At 65.4% G+C, this 18,820-nt stretch overlaps 2 protein-coding genes and 1 non-coding gene across 7 annotated transcripts; 2 read left to right on the top strand and 1 right to left on the bottom strand.

Annotated features, from left to right (window-relative positions):
• Positions 1-192: 192 nt before the first annotated feature.
• Positions 193-9,703, bottom strand: ILF2 (interleukin enhancer binding factor 2). Of its 3 annotated transcripts, XM_068922617.1 has the most exons (16): positions 9,679-9,703; positions 6,303-6,589; positions 6,149-6,208; positions 5,657-5,699; positions 4,471-4,575; positions 4,046-4,123; positions 3,735-3,837; positions 3,589-3,654; positions 3,334-3,450; positions 3,050-3,128; positions 2,475-2,562; positions 2,146-2,207; positions 1,722-1,836; positions 1,154-1,244; positions 556-725; positions 193-349 (listed from the first exon to the last, which is right to left on the bottom strand). In XM_068922617.1, the coding sequence occupies exons 2-15, from the start codon at positions 6,443-6,445 to the stop codon at positions 565-567; spliced, it is 1,311 nt and encodes a 436-aa protein (XP_068778718.1). In that variant the 5' UTR covers positions 6,446-6,589; positions 9,679-9,703; the 3' UTR covers positions 193-349; positions 556-564. The 3 variants fall into 3 exon arrangements, with proteins under 3 accessions (XP_068778718.1, XP_068778716.1, XP_068778717.1); XM_068922615.1 differs by lacking the exon at positions 9,679-9,703 and having other exon boundaries at positions 6,303-6,417; XM_068922616.1 differs by lacking the exon at positions 9,679-9,703 and having other exon boundaries at positions 5,657-5,701; positions 6,169-6,208; positions 6,303-6,408.
• On the top strand, positions 6,707-6,778 carry TRNAM-CAU (transfer RNA methionine (anticodon CAU)). The gene has a single exon. It is a non-coding gene; the product is annotated as a tRNA-Met (tRNA).
• Positions 7,588-17,519, top strand: NPR1 (natriuretic peptide receptor 1). 3 transcript variants are annotated; one of them, XM_068922610.1, is made up of 22 exons: positions 7,588-8,313; positions 9,202-9,401; positions 10,038-10,151; positions 10,740-10,875; positions 11,082-11,173; positions 11,261-11,396; positions 11,847-11,931; positions 12,027-12,147; positions 12,234-12,308; positions 12,393-12,470; positions 12,627-12,731; positions 12,870-12,941; positions 13,014-13,173; positions 14,094-14,249; positions 14,328-14,496; positions 14,579-14,725; positions 14,800-14,923; positions 14,997-15,065; positions 15,763-15,937; positions 16,023-16,121; positions 16,199-16,290; positions 17,274-17,519. In XM_068922610.1, the coding sequence occupies exons 1-22, from the start codon at positions 7,641-7,643 to the stop codon at positions 17,334-17,336; spliced, it is 3,141 nt and encodes a 1,046-aa protein (XP_068778711.1). In that variant the 5' UTR covers positions 7,588-7,640; the 3' UTR covers positions 17,337-17,519. The 3 variants fall into 3 exon arrangements, with proteins under 3 accessions (XP_068778711.1, XP_068778713.1, XP_068778712.1); XM_068922612.1 differs by having other exon boundaries at positions 7,641-8,313; positions 14,875-14,923; positions 17,274-17,517; XM_068922611.1 differs by having other exon boundaries at positions 7,641-8,313; positions 14,857-14,923; positions 17,274-17,517.
• Positions 17,520-18,820: the final 1,301 nt, after the last annotated feature.

Genomic DNA, 18,820 nt, shown 5'->3' with positions numbered 1-18,820 from the left:
CTGAGCCCCTATGAGCCTTGGTGAAAGCTGAGCCAGGCAGTTGGTGCTGCCAGACAGAACAGGGGCCACAGTTAAGCACCCTCAGAGCAGGGGACGCTTTGAGGCCCAAAACCTCCCCCAGCCCAGGGTGTCAGACCCTTTTCTGACCCATTTTTGAAGGGAGGTTCTTCCACCTGAGCAAATAGAACGCACTCAAAAGGAGGAGCAGTTTAATGTCAACCTATAAAAACCAAGACAAATACAAGGAACAGGTCACATCAGCTCGGTGCGTTCGCTGGGCAGAGGCTAAGTTCCCGGAGCAGTTCTTCACGTGCCTCAGCCAGCAGCATTCAGAGGTGGGGAGTCAAAACTGCAGGGGAGAGAACAAGTTGCTACAGTGGGAGCGCTGCCCCAGGGTGGGGGCAGTCCAGACGCTTCCCCCTGTCAGGCCCACACTGCAGCAGAGCTACTTTAGTAGCAGCTGCCCTGGCGCAGACAGCATGAGGAAAGGCATGCGTTCTCCCGTGGGTGCTGTCAGACACCCCCAGGCAGCAGTACACAGACAACTGCCTTTACCTGGGCAAGTCACTCTTGAGTCTCCATGCTTTCCTCCTCCTCGCCTGTGGCAGTTTCTTCCTGATTCTCTTCTTCCTCTTCTCCTTCTTTCTTCTCTGGGGGCTTTTCGTAAGCCTTCTCAGAAGGCGTCACTATCACTCCATCCCACGTGGACATTTCAGAAGCCAGGTCTGCAAACAGTGGCATTTAGCAGGCAGCTCGCAGCCCCTGGGCACTATCGGGGTGATCTTGGGCAGCGTGGGCAAGCCCCAGTCCCAAGGCGTGCAGCTGTGGCAGGTGCCAGCAGGGGGAAGCACGACACCCTGCATCGCCAGCTAGGAGAAATTGCCCTGAAGCTAAGCAGCTGCTCCAACAACTGCTACTTGCTGCAAACGGCCGTTACGGCCCTTCAGGGCAAGGAAACATTTGCTTCCCAGCAGCGCTAGCCCTCCTGTTCAGGCAGCAGCCTCCCCTTTGGGGCAGCACAGCTGCCCGTGGCAGAAACTTGGCCTCTCCGCTTGGTTTCTGGGGTTTAGTGAGCAACGCAGGAAACTCCCAGGCAGAGCTGTTGGCAAGTCTGTGAGGAGGAAGAGCCACGCGTTGCGGATACCATACTTACAGCTGGCGTCACCCTCTTGGCCAAGGATTTTCCTGTAACCTCCATGAGAGAGAATCCGGACAAGCGTCTGCGCTGTGTAGCACACCATGTCCTACGGTATGGGGATGAGAGAGTCAGAGGACGTGCAGCATCCTGTCCCAGCTAGCAACTCGGGAGGCTTTCTGCTACAAGAGCACTGGACTCCCCCTCTTCAGTTTTCCTTCTCTCCATGACACAAGGTCAGAGGCTCTGGTATTCTGTACTCGACCCTCTGAAAGATCTAGCCAGATCCGAGCCCTTCAGCAGCAGAGGTCTGCTTCAGGTAAGAAATGCTCTGCTCTGCAGTGATGTGGAGCATTAGCTTATGAAAGCTGCTACTAGGTTCTCCAGTGATTCTCGTGATGTTCTTCCCCATGCCCACAGAAACAAAAAGCTTTCAACAAGCTAAACCTACAGTTTTTCTGGAAATTTGCTTCCCACATAGTAAGGATGCAAGGTATTCCCAGATGCAGTTATCTAGCAGGAACTGGACTTGGAGGGGGGGACACAGACATTAGTCCCACCTCCCACAGCAGACGGAGTAGCTCACCTGCTGTTCGAGGGTCATAACCGTGTGGACTCTGAAGTTTCCGCTCTCACACGGATCAGTGATACCAACAGATCCAGGAAGGAAGAGCCCTGCAGCTAGGATCTGAAGGCAGCGCCTGTGGACAAGATGCTGCATGTTAGAAACTAGTCCACAGCTACGACAGTAACGCAGCCTGAAAAGCTGCAAAACAGGACAAAACGGAAGAGGCAGTGAGACAGGAATCTCACTCCTGCGGCAGGTGAAGTGGGTAAGTCAAGGACAGACACGATAAGCATTGGTGCGTGAAGTCTGCCTTGTCTCTGGATCAGGTCCCTTCAATTTGTAAAGTCCTGAGATGCCGATGCTTTTTATTCAGTATTTTAAAAATGAAGAGTTCATTTTTAACAGGACAGTTCATAAAAGCGAAGCAAACAGGGTGACGGACCTGTAAGCGATGTTCAGAGCCAGGGGCTGCCTGGTGGGATTGTTCATCACAGCATAGTGCCCCTGAAGAGAGAGGGGGGGAAAAGAGAAAAGAGGGTGTTAGGACAAGAATGGCCTTATAAAAGGGAAGCGTAAGCATCCCAAAACCTTCTGCTGCTGTAGCTACAAGCAGCTGCTTTGTGCTGGAGCCCAGGGACGTGCAGGCAGTTACAAAACAGCAGAGGAAGGAAGAGCCACGCAGGCAACCGTGCAGGTACCCGGGTGGGGGAATCTGCAGGTCAGAGGTACAACGCCTCTGGCAGAACATCAGTGTCCCCCTCGTGCACTCACCAGCAAGTCGAGAATCCATGGAGTGAGAGGCTCAAAACCAGGGAATCGAATTCTCAAGTCTTTCAGCAGCCGGATTAAGACCTTCACTCTGGAGAACATTGCAAGACAAGTGTTTATAATGTGTCACTGACAGTCCTGCTGCAGGAACAGGAGCTCTCCTTGCAATATGCCGGGGAAAGCGCTGCCCTTTCCCTGGCAGTTACTGCACTAAGCAACAGGTAAACAGTGCTAGCGCTGCAGTTCAGCAAGACCCAGGCAGAACAGCCACCACGTGCAGTAAGTGTGGAAGGGGACTGATTTGGGATATCTGAGTTCATCTATGTCACTGCATGGTGCAGCTTTACAACTGGATTTAACACGGCGCTGTTCAGTCACCATCCAGCTTAAAAGGAGCCTTCAGTATCACTAATGCAGGGGGTGGGTGACTGGTGATGTTAGCTCAGATATCGAGAGAGGCCCTTTGCACTGAAGGTGGGGGGAAACATATGGCTTTTTATTTTTTACTCAATTCTCTCTAAAGGAGATTATTTTGTCCAGGCCTCAGAGCTACAGTTCCTGCTTAAGGTCAAACTCACGTGGACTGAGAAGCGTTCTCTTCAAACCAGCGAGCGTGTCTGATGGCAGCCAGAGCGCTTTGCAGCACTTTGATATCCACTGAAAGAAGCAGCAGAAACACTTGTTTTTTCAACCAGGAAGTGAGTAAGAAAGTGAGTGAGAAAGGGAGGTCAGCTGGCTCCCCTCTCCCGGTGAAGGTTCACACTGAACGTCTAGGGTGACTCGGTGACTGTCCCTGCTCCGTAATGCATATGTAAAAGCCCCTCCACTCCCACGTAAAGTACAGAGCGAGCTGAGCCCTTACAGTGCAGTTCTGGGTCCAGTTTGCGGAGATTGGGAGGCACTGTGGTGATAAGGATCTTCACTGTCGCGTCGGCCGAGCTGATCTCAAAGCCAGTCTCGTTGGTCAGCATGGTCAGGACTGGGGAGAAAGAGCAAGAATTTCTCACGGAGGGGCAGGAAGACAGTCCCCATGTTGACTGGGAACAGGAATACTAATGTCGGTATTTGTCCTCAACTCTGCCCCTTCTACCTCATATTATACAGGAGAGTGTCCCACCTTCACTGGGATCCTGCGCTCTCAGGCTTTCCACTACTTTGTTTCCCAAGGCTGCCACAGCTTCCACTAGGGAGAAGCAGAGGAGGCAGTGAGAACAGGATTAACTGCTGTGCTCAGCCAGCAGCACCAAAGTAAATAATACTCACACGTGGGTAAGATTTTCAGAATCACAACCAGATCAGCCACGTTGTGCCCTGTTGTCATGGTGCCCTTCTTGTAGGAGCCTACCTGCCGAACCTCCTCAATTTGCTGGGTGAAAGAGCACAGCAAGAATTAATGCAGTTAATGTGCATGGCACGTGATACGTCTCTGGGAGAAAGCACGAATCTTTACTAAGCAACCAAAAAAACACGGTGATTGTACTTAGCACAAAGTTTGGTAGCTAGAACACTGGTATCCCTAGGTGCTGAAGTGTCCCCCCAGATGGGTTTTTACCAAGTAAAGAAGTTTGACTTACCACTTCAAAAGTTCCTGGCGCTACAATTAGATTGTCAATCACGTTGTTTATCTTAGTCACCAGAGAAAGAATAGAAGCCTGAAAAGGAATTAGAGAGGGGTGGGTAGTACCAGGTCATTGATCTTGAGGTAAAGATTATCCAATCTCACACAGTGGAATGTAGACAGCCCCAGTGTAAGGTAACTATTAAATAGATAAAAATAAGCACGTTTAGAAACCATTGTTCAAGAAACACCACCCATATTTCTACTGCAGTACCTATTCTGGGGGCAAACGATTGCTTTTAAGCTAGTGACGACTAATACCATAGAAGATGTAGTCTCCTATCTAAGGATAGGCGCTCTCTGGTTTCTCTAATGCTGCAGTAACATCTAGCTAGAGAATTTACGGTAACGTTCAACGTGAAACAACACAGGTCTACTAACCTGTTCAGCAGCAGTCGGAGCAAGATCCTGGTTTCTCTTCAGCAAGGCTTCACTGAACGCGGTCTCATCTGCAGCAGGTTTTACACGTGGGAAAGCCATCTCACACTGAAACAGGATCAGACGTCAGACTGCACAGCCCAAGTATGAAATAGACTTTGGTTCAACTCGCCCATCAGCAAGACAATAAAATATTTCCTTTTTTTTTAATTCTCCGGTGCTTGTTTCCTTTGTGATTCCAAATCATGCTCTTAAGTTCATTGCTTTTATAATTTAACTTTTACGTTATCCTAAAGGAGTAAAAAGAGCTGGCAGTCCTGGCCATATACTTTCACGTGCTAACAGGAACAGCAGGTCTTTAGAAGTGGCACATTAGCCACTAGAGTGCCTGTATAATTCCACTTAGGCACATTCTGTGCAGCATGGTGTTTAGTTTCTAAGCCAAAGAATTAAGGCATGTGAGACAGGGTGGATCTAATTAAAGAATGGCTCTGCCAATCAATAGTAAAAGTAGACAAGTGCTTTTTTTTTTTTTCTTTTCAAAGTAGCTACACTAGAGTGCCTTAAGAGTAACACACTTTGTTTGCAGATAGCCAGAGCTTTTTCAGTTGCTATGACAGTGTTCACGGCCATAATATCTGGAAGGCAAGAATAAGTAAACTTCTTTTCCCTGAAAGAGTCGCATGTCTTTAAAGCACAGATGCTCAGCAGGAGGAGGAAACTACTTCCCTCCACAAAAGGCGAGACAGGCTTGCTGGTCCTTGTGAGGACTGACACTGCAGAGGAGCCTGGAGAACATCTGAAAGGTGAGTGACAGCTATCAAAGTAATTTAAAATGTTCCTATTACAGACAGATTTGACAGAATTGAGGGTTTGGGAGAGCGGGTGCCTTAAAAAGCAGTAAACTTGTGGGCATTATGTGTTGTAATCGTGATTCCTTAGCCGCATCCAGGGTGGAACGTACTTCAAACAATCCGAACCAACAGTGACGGTAAGTAGGTATATTTCAAGTTAGTTACCAAACCAAGAGCTGTTCACGTTTTCAGTGGGCTTCTCTACTCCAGCTAAGCTAAAAGAAGTTAAACCATCAAATTAAGTCAACAAACAAGATTTTAAGACGGCATCTTTAAACAAACAAAAGTCCTACAGCTGCTGCCTGCAAACAGCTCGGTAGGATACAATTACTCACGACATAGAAATCAAAGGGGATGTGCGGCACAAAGGGCCGGAACCTAAAGGGGGAAAGAAAAAAAGAACTTTATTCTCTGTAGGGGTGCGCACCCGTTCGTGGCTGTCTGTGTCATCGCCGCCCTCCCGCTCTCCCCCTCAGCCACGGCTCTTTTACGAGTTGTCCCCAAGACGAAAGAAAGGCCCTACAGAAACAGGAAAGCTTTCTTCGTGACCCCTCTAACCATACCTCAGCGCCCCGGCACCCTGGAGTGCTCAGACGGTGGCTGCGCACCAGGGCTTCGCCGCGCCAGCGGCGGCGAAAGAACCGGCCCAGAGGTGCCAGCGCCCCCCGAGCCCCGCTCTACTCCTCACCGTAACCCTGCGCTACACTGCACGCTAGAGCCCCGGCCTCTGTCGCCCCGGGCAGCTGGCTCCGAGGAGCCGCTGCAGCCCACCCCCTAAGCCTGCAGCGCTAGAGAGCCACCCTCGCTAAAGCAGAAGCCAGACTCGCCCACTGCCAGGGCCTCCCCTGGAACCAAAGCGTCCGCCACGGCCTCTGCCTCGGTCGCCCCTGCGGGAGAGAGAGAGAGACGGGGAGGGGGGTCAGAGTGCGTCCGCCCTGCCGCGCCGCGGCCCCCCGGAGCCCCCGGCCCGGCCCCGCGCACCTCATGGCTCCGCCGGACCGAACAATGCACCCCGCCGCCGAGACCCCGCCGGGCCGCGCTCCCACACCCCGCAACAACCTGGCCGCCGATTGGTTCCCGCCGCTCGCAAGGGCCGTCGGTGGGAGACGTCCGCTGCAGGCCATTGGCTCGGCCAACCATCACTCTGAGCCCGAAGTGTGTGGGGGGGAAGGGGGGAGAGAAGTGGCCAATCGCAAACTGCTCCAGGCGGGAGTGGGAGGGGCCGGCGGAGGTGTCGGGATGCGCACGCGCTGGATTGCGAGTGGCCGCTGGAGGGGGTAGAACGACCGTGAATGGAGCGGTTCGCGCGCCCAGCGCGCATGCGCGCGGCCGAAGGCGCCGCCGCGGCGCCTCTATCTAGCGCCGGGAGGAGCTTGGCGGCAGAGAGCAGAGTGGCGCAGCGGAAGCGTGCTGGGCCCATAACCCAGAGGTCGATGGATCGAAACCATCCTCTGCTAGCTGTTTTGGTCATGTCCCCGCTACCTCTTTTTTTATCCCCCCCGCCGCGGGGCTCTTTCTTTATTAGCCCCTTAATTAATATCATTAATTGCTGCCACCAGCTCTGGGGCTCCTCTGCCCACAGCTGCTGTTTGTCCCCCAGCAGGACGCCCGCCCGGCACCGCTGCGGCTGGCCGCAGCAGCGGGCGGGGGGCGGCGCGGGGACGCGGACGCGGGTGGGGGCGCGGCGCTGCCCCGCGGCCCGCAGCCGCCGTGGGCGCCCGGAGGGGCTGGGCAGGCTCGCGGGGGCCCCGCGCGTGTCCCGGCGGGGCCGGTGGGAGGCGCCGCGCGCGTCCGCGGTGCACGCGGGGCGGCGGCAGGACACGCCGCGCGCGTCCCCAGGGCCGTGGGGTGCGGGGGGGGGGGGATCCCCCGTGCTGGGCGCCCCGCGGGGAGGCGCAGCCGCTGGGTGGTGCTGGGACCCCGCGGGCCGGGCCGGGCGGGGGTCGGGGGGCGGCGGGACGGCGCCAGCAGCCGGCGGAGGCGGGGCGCTCCCCGCCCTGCCCGCGCATGCCGCGAGTTTGTGCGGTCTCAGCCCGGGCGGGACGCGGCCGGCGCGGCGCAGCCTCCCCGTGGGCTCGTGGGCTGGCGGCGCGGCGCCCGCGGCGGGGAGCGGCGGGGCCGGAGCCCGGGGGAGCCCGGGGGAGCCCGTCGGGGCGGCGGCGGCGGGGGCGGCGGGCAGGAAGGGGTTAAGCGCGGCGGACGATAACCGCCCCTTGTCGCCGAGCGGGGGGAGGAAAGGCGCAGCCGGGGCCGCGGTGCCAGAGCCGCGGGCGGCGGCGGCGGCGCGACCCGACCCGACGCGACACGACGGCGCGGGCCATGCTGGCGGCGCTGGCCGTGCTCAGCGCGCTGGTGGCGGCCGGCCGCGGCGCCGCGCTCACGCTGGCGGTGGTGCTGCCCGAGCGCAACCTGACCTACGCGTGGGCCTGGCCGCGCGTGGGGCCGGCCGTGCGCCTGGCCGCCGCCGCCGTCAACGCCCGCGCCGACCTGCTGCCCGGCTACACGCTGCGCTGGGTCTTCGGCAGCAGCGAGGACCGCCACGGCGTCTGCTCCGAGATGGCCGCGCCGCTGGCCGCCGTGGACCTGCGGCTGGCCCACCAGCCCGCCGCCTTCGTGGGGCCGGGCTGCGTGTACACGGCGGCGCCCGTGGCCCGCTTCACCAGCCACTGGCGGCTGCCGCTGGTGACGGCGGGCGCCGAGGCCCACGGCTTCGACGACAAGCGGGAGCAGTTCGGGCTCACCACCCGCGCCGGCCCCAGCCACCGCAAGCTGGGCGAGCTGGGCGTCCAGCTGCACCGCCGCTTCAACTGGACCCGCCGCGCCCTCCTCGTCTACTGGGACGAGAAGATGGACGACCGGCCCTGCTTCTTCGCCGCCGAGGGGCTCTACGTCCAGCTGCCCACGCTCCGCAACCTCACCGTCCTGGACGTGGTCTTCTGCGACAAGGGCAACTACTCCTTCATCATCCAGGAGATCAAGCAGAAGGGCCGCAGTAAGAGCGCCGGGGGCGGGCGGCGGGCGGGGACGGAGCCCCGGGGCCGAGCGCGTCCGTGGGGGCGCACGCGCCTCCCGAGCCCGCCGCGCCGGGCACCCGCGGGGGCTCCGCACCGCCCGCCGCGGCCGCCCCGTCGCGGGCTGGCACCGGCCGCCGGCCCCGCCGGCCAGGCGCTGGGCGCCGGCCAGGCCTGGAGCGCCGCCCGCCGCCCGTTATCGCGGCCTCGGGGCCGGGGCACTTCCCTCTTTCCGGCCGTTTTCCCGGGGCACCGCCTGGCCCGGCCCCCCCGCCCCGGGCTGCGGGGCCGGAGCCGTCGGGGCGCCCCGACGCCGCCGGGGCCGAGCGGGGGCCGCCTGGCACCTGCGAGCGGCCGCCCCGGCCCCATCCCGCCCCGCCGCCCCGGCAGAGCGCGGGCAGCCGGCACCGCCGGGATACGTCCCCGCCGGCGAGCGGAGGAGGAAACGGAGTCGGGAAAACAGGAAGGCCGGGCGCTGGCGGAGGGCAGGGGTCCGGCGGCGGCACGTGGGGCGCCGGAGCGGGATCGGGGCCCCCTCACGCCCCGCTGCGCCCGGGGGTCCGCGGCCCGGCCCCGGCGCTCATTCCCTCCCGCATCGCACGGAGCCGCGGGACGCGGGGACCCCCCGGAGGCCGGGCTCGGCCCTGGGTGCCCCGGCCGGCATGGGGCCGGGATGGGGCCGGGAGGGTCCGGCTGCCCCGCGGAGGGGGGACGCTCCGGAGCCGTCCCCGCTGCTCCCGCGCTGCCGGCGCCGGGCAGGGCCGTAAATCCTGCCCCGGGCTCGGCCGAGGTCTGCGGCTTCCCGCGAGGGGTCGCGGCCCGACTCGGCGTCGGGGGGCCGCCGCCATGAGCCGTGTCGCCCCGCGCAGTCGTCTACGTGTGCTGCGCCCCGGACACGCTGCGGGAGCTGATGCTGCAGGCCTGGCGCGAGGGGCTCACGCGCGGCGACTACGCCTTCTTCTACATCGACATCTTCGGGGCCAGCCTGCAGGGCGCCCGCTTCCCCGAGCCCCAGCGGCCCTGGAAGCGCGGCGACCGCGACGACGCCAGCGCCCGGCAGGCCTTCGAGGTGAGCCCCGCGCGCACGCGTGTGCCCGTGCGTGCGCCCGCCTGCTCACAAGCATGCATACGTGTGCCCTTGCACGCACCTGCGCACCCGCAGGCATGCACACCTGCAGGGACACGTGCACCAAGGCATGCAACCGTGCATTCACAGGCATGCACACGGGTACCGAGGCATGCAACCGCACGCTCACAGGCATGCACACCTGTGTGCACACGGGTACCGAGGCATGCACACCCGCCTGCACACATGCACCCGTGCGCTCCCAGGCACGCACACCCACCTGCGCGCCCTCTTCTCCCCTGCACAAGCCCTGCCTCCTGGCTGCAGCAAGCGGGGCCTGGCGCGGAGTCGGGGTGGGCGCTGGAGCCGGCGGAGCAGCCCGGCCTCCCCCGCCAGCCCTACCCGTTCGCTCCCCGCGCCTGGCAGCTAACGAGGAGGAAGGAAACGAGATTAATTTCCCCAGGTCCCAGCTCTGGCCCTGCCTTGAACGGAGGCTATTAATAGGCAGGGCGGAAAGCCAGGCTTCCCCGGACCCCGGGGCGCGGGGAACCCGTCCCGGAGGGGCCGTGCAGGGTGGCTGGGGCAGGGTGGCTGGGGCAGGGTCCCCGTCCCCTCCGCTCCCAGCCGCTGTCCCCCCAGGCCGTGACCATCATCACCTACAAGGAGCCCGAAAACCCCGAGTACCGGCCCTTCCTGGCGCGGCTCAAGGAGGAGGCGCGCACCCACTTCAACTTCACCATGCACGATGGCTTGGTAGGGCCAGGGTGGAGCTGGGGATGGAGGGGACGAGGGGACGCGGGAGGGAGCTGGGGATGGAGGGGACGAGGGGACGCGGGAGGGAGCTGGGGATGGAGGGGACGAGGGGACGCGGGAGGGAGCTGGGGATGAAGGCGACGAGGGATGGAAGGGACGAGGGATGGAGCTGGGGATCGAGGGGACGAGGGATGGAGCTGGGGATGGAGGGGATGAGGGGATGCGGGATGGAGCTGGGGATGGAGGGGATGAGGGGACATGGGATGGAGCTGGGGATGGAGGCGACGAGGGATGGAGGGGACGAGGGATGGAGCTGGGGATGGAGGGGATGAGGGGATGCGGGATGGAGCTGGGGATGGAGGGGACGAGGGGACATGGGATGGAGCTGGGGATGAAGGCGACGAGGGATGGAGGGGATGTGGGATGGAGCTGGGGATGGAGGGGACGAGGGGACATGGGATGGAGCTGGGGATGGAGGCGACGAGGGATGGAGGGGACGAGGGATGGAGCTGGGGATGGAGGGGACATGGGATGGAGCTGGGGATGGAGGGGACAAGGACCCCGTCTGAGCCGTCTCCATGTCCCCAGATGAACTACATCGCAGCAGCCTTCCACGACGGGGTGCTGCTCTACGCCCAGGCCGTGAACGAGACGCTGGAGCGGGGCGGCTCCATCACCAACGCCACCGCCATCACCCGCCAGATGTGGAACCGCACCTTCTATGGTGGGCGCCCGTCCCCGTCCCCATCCTCATCCCAGCCCCATCGCGGCCCCGGCAGGGCTGGGTGCCGCCTGCCCGGCGCCTGCCTGCCCCGCTCCCAGGCTGATATTTTGGGATCGGAGCCGCCGGGATGGAGATTTACAGCCCTGGGAGCGCTGGCGCCAGCGTCCCTGCGCGTCCCCCCGCGTCCCTCACGGCTCCGTCCCCAGGCGTCACCGGCTTCCTGAAGATCGACGAGAACGGGGACCGGGAGAGCGACTACTCCCTGTGGGACATGGACCCCGCGCGGGGCGACTTCCAGGTGAGCCCGGCCCCGGCACGGGGCGCCCGGTCCCCCCGGGGCCACCGGGGACCCGTCTGCCACCGCCTCTCTCCCCCCCCGCGGCAGATCGTGGCCAACTACAACGGCACCACCAAGAAGATCCACATGGTGCCGGGGCGGGAGATCCTCTGGCCGGGACACGTGGTGCCGCCCGACGTGCCGCCCTGCGGCTTCGACAACAGCAACCCGCTGTGCCGCAAAGGTGAGCCCGGGCGCCGGGGTGCCGCGCCGTGGGGTGTCGCGCCGTGGGGTGCCGTGCTGCTGGGATCCTGCACCATGGGGTGCTGTGCCGTGGGGTGCTGCGCCACTAGGGTCTTGCATTGTGGGGTGCTGCGCTGTGGGGTGCTGCACCGTGGGGTGCTGCACCACCAGGATCCTACACCATGGGGTGCTGCACCATGGGGTGCTGCACCACCAGGATCCTGCACCATGGGGTGCTGCGCCATGGGGTGCTGTGCCACCAAGGTCCTGTACCACCAAGGTCCTGCACCACAGGGTGCTGCGCCGTGTGGTGCTGCACCACCAGGGTCCTACACCATGGTTCCTGCACCATGGGGTGCTGTGCCACTGGGTGCTGCGCCACTGGGGTCTGCCCAAGCCGGTGGGCACCGTGCCCGGTGCAGCCCCTCACCGCTCCCCTCTTCCTTTGCAGCCAATCTGTCCACCCTGGAGATCCTGTCCCTCGTGGTCAGCCTGATCCTCCTGGCCATCACCGTCACCTCCTTCTTCATCTACAGGTGCGGGGCGCGGAGCGGCGCCGGGGGTGCGGGAGGGGGACGGTGCCGCGGGCCCCGGGGTGCCCGCGGGGCCTCACCCTGCCCTGCCGGCGCAGGAAGCTGCAGCTGGAGAAGGAGCTGGCGGCCGAGCTGTGGCGGGTCCGCTGGGAGGACGTGCAGATGAGCAGCCTGGAGAAGCACCTGCGCAGCGCCGGCAGCAAGCTCACCCTGTCGCTGGTGAGAGCCGGGCGGGCGCCCCGGGGCCGGCGCGGGGCGCGGGGCATGGGGCCGGCCCCGGGCTCACCCGCGCTCGCTTCCCGCAGCGGGGCTCCAACTACGGCTCGCTCCTGACCGCCGAGGGGCAGTTCCAGGTCTACGCCAAGACGGCCTATTACAAGGTGTGGGGCCGGGGAGGGGGGGCGGCGCGGGAGCGGGCGGCGGGCACCCGCCGGGCACCCACCGCCCCGCGTCCCCCCGCCCAGGGCAACCTCGTGGCCGTGAAGCACCTCAACCGCAAGCGGATCGAGCTGACGCGCAAGGTCCTGTTCGAGCTGAAACACGTAGGTGCACGCCGGCTCGCCGCCTCTTTTGGGGGGCCGGGACTCCTGGGTCCCTTGCTCCGGGCGCAGGCTGATGGCAGGGCCGTGGGGAGGGGGAGCGGGGTGGGGGGGGTCCCCAGCGCGGGGCAGAGCCCCACGCGCCGCCTCCGCCCTCAGATGCGGGACGTCCAAAACGAGCACCTGACCCGCTTCGTCGGCGCCTGCACCGACCCCCCCAACATCTGCATCCTCACCGAGTACTGCCCGCGCGGGAGCCTGCAGGTACCGGGGCGGGCGCCCGTCACCCGGCGTCGGGGCTGCGGGCGGGGGGCTCCCCTGGGGGGACTCCCCTGGCCCCGCGGGGAGGCTCTTTGCAGAGCGGGGGGCCGGGGCCGGCGGTGTCACCCCCCGCGTCCCCAGGACATCCTGGAGAACGAGAGCATCACGCTGGACTGGATGTTCCGCTACTCCCTGACCCACGACATCGTCAAGGTAAGGAGCCGGCCCCCCGCCGGGCGCCCGCGGCCCCCCGGGCGGGCGCTGAGCCGCTCTCGGCCCCACCAGGGGATGCAGTTCCTGCACAACGGCGTCATCGTGTCCCACGGAAACCTCAAGTCGTCCAACTGCGTGGTGGACAGCCGCTTCGTGCTGAAGATCACCGACTACGGGCTGGAGAGCTTCCGCGTGGCCCCCGACAGCGAGGACTCCCACGCGCTCTTCGCCAGTGAGCCCCCGCCCCGGGGGGGGTCCCGCTCGCCCGGACCCCCAGCACCTGCCCTGCAGGGGTGCTGCTCACCCAGACCTCGAGCACCAACATTGGGGGGGTCCCTGGTCGCCCCCCAGGACCTGCATCGGGGGGTGCCCCTCACCCAGACCTCCAACACTGAGGGGGGTCCATGGTCACCCCCAGCACCCGCGTCAGGTGGTCCCCCTCACCCAGACCCCCAACACCAAAACTGGGGGGGTCCCTGGTCGCCCCCAGCACCTGCGTCGGGTGGTCCCCCTCACCCAGACCCCCAACACCAACATTGGGGGGGTCCATGGTCACCCCCAGCACCTGCATCGGGTGGTCCCGCTCGCCCAGACCCCCAACACCAACATTGGGGGGGCCCCTGGTCACCCCCAGCACCTGCATCGGGTGGTCCCCCTCACCCAGACCCCCAACACCAACATTGGGGGGGCCCCTGGTCACCCCCAGCACCCGCGTCGGGTGGTCCCACTCGCCCAGACCCCCAACACCAACATTGGGGGGGGTCCCTGGTCACCCCCAGCACCTGCGTCGGGTGGTCCCGCTCGCCCAGACCCCCAACACCAACACTGGGGGGGGGGTCCATGGTCACCCCCAGCACCTGTGTTGGGTGGTACCGCTCGCCCAGACCCCCAACACCAACATTGGGGGGGCCCCTGGTCACCCCCAGCACCTGTGTTGGGTGGTCCCACTTGCCCAGACCCCCAACACCAACATTGGGGGGGGTCCCTGGTCACCCCCAGCACCCGCGTCGGGGGGTCCCGCTCGCCCTGACCCCCAACACCAACATTGGGGGGGCCCCTGGTCACCCCCAGCACCCGCGTCGGGGGGTCCCGCTCGCCCTGACCCCCGGCGCCCGCCCGGGGGGTGCGTGACGCCGCCGCCCGGTGCCGCAGAGAAGCTGTGGACGGCGCCGGAGCTGCTGCGGATGGAGGCGCCGCCGGCGCGGGGCACGCAGAAGGGCGACGTCTACAGCTTCGGCATCATCCTGCAAGAGATCGCCCTGCGCAACGGCGTCTTCTACGTGGAGGGGCTGGACCTGAGCCCCAAGGGTGGGCGCCGGGGCCGGGGGGCGCGGGGGGGGCCGGGGGGCAGCGCTGGGGCTGACGGCCCCGCGCCGGCCCCCGCAGAGATCGTCGAGCGGGTGAAGAGCGGCGAGCGCCCCAGCTTCCGCCCGTCGGCCGGCGTGGGCTGCCACGCCGAGGAGCTGGGCCAGCTCATGCAGCACTGCTGGGCCGAGGACGCGCTGGAGCGCCCCGACTTCAACCAGATCAAGGTCCAGATCCGCAAGTTCAACAGGTGCCGCCGCCGCCTCCCGCCGGGGCCGGGCGAAGGGGCCGCCGGGCGGACCGCCGGGCGCTCACCCCCTGCCCGCCCGCAGGGAGAGCGGCGGCAACATCCTGGACAACCTGCTGTCGCGCATGGAGCAGTACGCCAACAACCTGGAGGAGCTGGTGGAGGAGCGCACCCAGGCTTACCTGGAGGAGAAGCGCAAGGCGGAAGCCCTGCTCTACCAGATCCTGCCCCAGTGAGTGCCCGGGACGCGGCGCGGGGCCGGCCGGGGCGTCGAGCCCCGTCCCCACCGCTGCCCCGCGCCCCCAGCTCGGTGGCGGAGCAGCTGAAGCGCGGGGAGACGGTGCAAGCCGAGGCCTTCGACAGCGTCACCATCTACTTCAGCGACATCGTGGGCTTCACGGCGCTGTCGGCCGAGAGCACCCCCATGCAGGTGAGCGCCGGGGCGGCGCGGGGCGGCCGGCGCCGGCGCCCGCGGCCTCACGCCGCCTCTCCGCCGGGCGCAGGTGGTGACGCTGCTCAACGACCTCTACACCTGCTTCGACGCCATCATCGACAACTTTGACGTCTACAAGGTGAGCGCGCGCAGGGCTGCACGCGTTCGCATCCGTGCACACGTTCATGTCCGTGCACACATTCTCATCCGTGCTCATCTGCATCCGTGCACACGTTCGCATCCGTGCACACGTTCACATCCATGCACACGTTCTCATCCATGCACACGTTCTCATCCGTGCTCATGTTCTCATCAATGCACACATTCGCATCCATGCTCATGTTCGCATCCATGCTCACGTGCATCCATGCACACATTCACATCCTTGCACACATTCTCATCCACGCATACGTGCATCCATGCACATGTTCTCATCAATGCACACGTTCACATCCGTGCACACGTTCACATCTGTGCTCGTGTTTTCATCCGTGCACACGTTCACATCCATGCTCATGTTCGCATCCGTGCACACATTCACATCCTTGCACACATTCTCATCCACGCATACATGCATCCATGCACATGGTCTCATCCATGCACACATTCGCATCCATGCCCACGTGCACACACACATCTGTGCACACGGGTGGCCGAGCACCCATGGAGGCGCACAGATGGAGTTACGAACACGTGTACGTTCACGGATACGTGCATGTATATGCATAGGGCACAACACGGAGGTGCACGCCCCCATAGCAGACGTGCACGCGTGCAACACGTGCGCGTGTGCCCAGAAGCACCTGCACGGGCACAACCCCCCCGCGCCCCCCCAGGTGGAGACCATCGGGGACGCCTACATGGTGGTGTCGGGGCTGCCGGTGCGCAACGGGAAGCTGCACGCCCGCGAGGTGGCCCGCATGTCCCTGGCGCTGCTGGACGCCGTCCGCTCCTTCAAGATCCGCCACCGCCCGCAGCAGCAGCTCAAGCTGCGCATCGGCATCCACACGGGTCAGCGGGGCCGGGGGGCAGCCGGCGGGCCGGGGGGCCCCCCGCTCCCCCCGCCGCCCGGCTCGGCTCACTGGGGGTCGCGCAGGGCCGGTGTGCGCCGGCGTGGTGGGTCTCAAGATGCCGCGGTACTGCCTCTTCGGGGACACGGTGAACACGGCCTCGCGCATGGAGTCCAACGGGGAAGGTGAGGGCGCGGGGCCGGGCGCGGGGCGGGCAGGGGGCCGGGGACCCGCGGGTGCTGACGGCGCCGCGTCCGGCCAGCCCTGAAGATCCACATCTCGGCGGTGACCAAGGCCGTGCTGGAGGAGTTCGGCTGCTTCGAGCTGGAGCTGCGGGGCGACGTGGAGATGAAGGTGGGGTCCCCAGGGCGCCCACCCATGGCACGTCCCCCCTCCTCGGCACCCCAGTCCCACGGCTCTGTTGGGGCATTGGGGGGCCCCCCCACACACCCCGCTCCTGCTGGGGCATCGCCCTGCACCCTGGTGCCACGGGGGCATCGGGCATCCCTTTGCACCCCGGCCCCCAGCTGCGATGGGGTGCTGGGTGTCCCCCTGCACGCTGGTGCCACCGGGGCGCTGGGCGTCCCCCTGCACCCTGGTCCCACTGGGGCGGTGGGCGTCCCCCTGCACCCTGGTGCCACCGGGGCGCTGGGTATCCCCCTGCACCCTGGTCCCACTGGGGCGGTGGGCGTCCCCCTGCACCCTGGTGCCACCGGGGCGCTGGGTATCCCCCTGCACCCTGGTCCCACTGGGGCGGTGGGCGTCCCCCTGCACCCTGGTCCGACTGGGGCGCTGGGCGTCCCCCTGCACCCTGGTGCCACTGGGGTGGTGGGCGTCCCCCTGCACCCTGGTGCCACCGGGGCGCTGGGGGTCCCCCTGCACCCTGGTCCCACTGGGGTGGTGGGCGTCCCCCTGCACCCTGGTGCCACCGGGGCGCTGGGCGTCCCCCTGCACCCTGGTGCCACCGGGGCGCTGGGCGTCCCCCTGCACCCTGGTCCCACTGGGGCGGTGGGTGTCCCCCTGCACCCTGGTGCCACTGGGGCGCTGGGGGTCCCCCTGCACCCTGGTGCCACGGCCCCTACAGGACATTGGGCATCTCCTCGTGGCCCCCTGCACGCTGGCCCCTCTGGGACATTCGTCATCCTCCTGCCCCCCAGCCCTGCAGCCCCACTTAGGCATGGGCCATCCCCTTGTGCCTCCCCCCCGCACCCCGACTTTGCTGGGATATGGGGCGTCCCCCTGCACCTGCTGCACCCCACAACCCCTCTGGGGCACCGGGCACCCCCTGCGCCCCACGGCGCGGGGCGCCGGCACCCCCTGACGCTTGGCTCCCGCAGGGCAAGGGGAAGGTGAGGACGTACTGGCTGCTGGGGGAGCGCGGGGGCAGCACCCGGGGCTGAGCCCCGCCGCCGGCACCGCGCGGGGCGGCTCCCCGCGCCCCCCGACCCTCCGCACCCCCGAGGAGCCCCGGCCGGTCGCGGCGCGGGAAGCGCGGCCCCCGGGAAGGGCCGCCGGAGCGGCGGGGGGCTGGTGCAGCCCGGCGCCAGCTCTCGTTTTTGTAATAAAGCTCGTGCGTGCTGCGCGCTCGTGGTCTCTGCGGCGCTGGGCCGGGACAGCGGGGCGCGTGTGGAGGGACATTGCAGGGCAGGACATATGGGGGGACATTGCAGGACGGTGCATATGGGGGGACATTGCAGGGCAGGACATATGGGGGGACATTGCAGGGTGGTGCACAGTGGGGGGACATTGCAGGGTGGTGCATACGGGGGGGGACATTGCAGGGCAGGACATACTGGGGGGCACTGCAAGGCAGGACATGCTGAGGGGACATTGCAGGGCGGTGCACAGTGGGGGGCCATTGCAGGGCGGTGCATACGGGGGGGGGGACATTGCAGGGCAGGACATACTGGGGGGCACTGCAAGGCAGGACATACTGGGGGACATTGCAGGACGGTGCACAGTGGGGGGACATTGCAGGGCAGGACATGCTGGGGGGGGACATTGCAGGGTGGTGCATATTGGGGGGACATTGCACAGCGGTGCATACTGGGGGGACATTGCAGGACGGTGCACAGTGGGGGGACATTGCAGGACGGTGCATACAGGGGGACATTGCAGGGCGGTGCACAGTAGGGGGACATTGCAGGGTGGTGCATACGGGGGGGGACATTGCAGGGCAGGACATACTGGGGGGACATTGCAGGACGGTGCATATGGGGGGACATTGCAGGGCGGTGCACAGTGGGGGACATTGCAGGGCGGTGCATACGGGGGGGGGGCCATTGCAGGGCAGTGCACAGTGGGGGGCATTGCAGGGCGGTGCATACGGGGGGGGGCCATTGCAGGGCGGTGCACAGTGGGGGGCATTGCAGGGCGGTGCATACGGGGGGGGCGGTGCACGCCTGCAGCGGCTTTCCAAGGCCGGGGACGGGGACACCGCAGAGCGCTGCACACCGCGGGGGGGGGGGGGGGGGACCGGGCCAAGGCACCGGGGTCCGGGGGGGGGGGGGATCCCATGGGGGAGGGGCCCTGCGGGGGGGCCGAGGGCGGGGCAGAGCCGGGGGGCGGGGGCAGCACGCGGCGCGGCGGGGGCGGGGCAGCCGCGCGGGTAGGCCCCGCCCCCGCCTCCCTATTGGCCGCACGGCCCCGGCATGCCCCGCCCCCCGGGCGGCCGTTGAGAGGGGGCCGCGGCGCCCGGCCGAGCTGCCACTCCAAGCCGAGCTGAGGCTCCCATTGGCCGGCGGGGCGGCGGAGGGCGGGCGCTTCCGGCCGCGGGGCCGCTTCCTCTTCCCCCCTGGCGCTGCCGTCCCTCTCCCAGTGACTTCCGGTCGGCGGCGCTGGGCGGGGGGTGCGGAGCCGCCCGCTCCCCTCCCCCCGGCACCGA

The sequence above is a fragment of the Struthio camelus genome, chromosome 30, assembly GCF_040807025.1.
Source record: "Struthio camelus isolate bStrCam1 chromosome 30, bStrCam1.hap1, whole genome shotgun sequence".
Taxonomy (NCBI): domain Eukaryota; kingdom Metazoa; phylum Chordata; class Aves; order Struthioniformes; family Struthionidae; genus Struthio; species Struthio camelus.
Note: the sequence above shows the minus strand (reverse complement) of the source record. Positions and strands in the feature narration are given on the sequence as shown.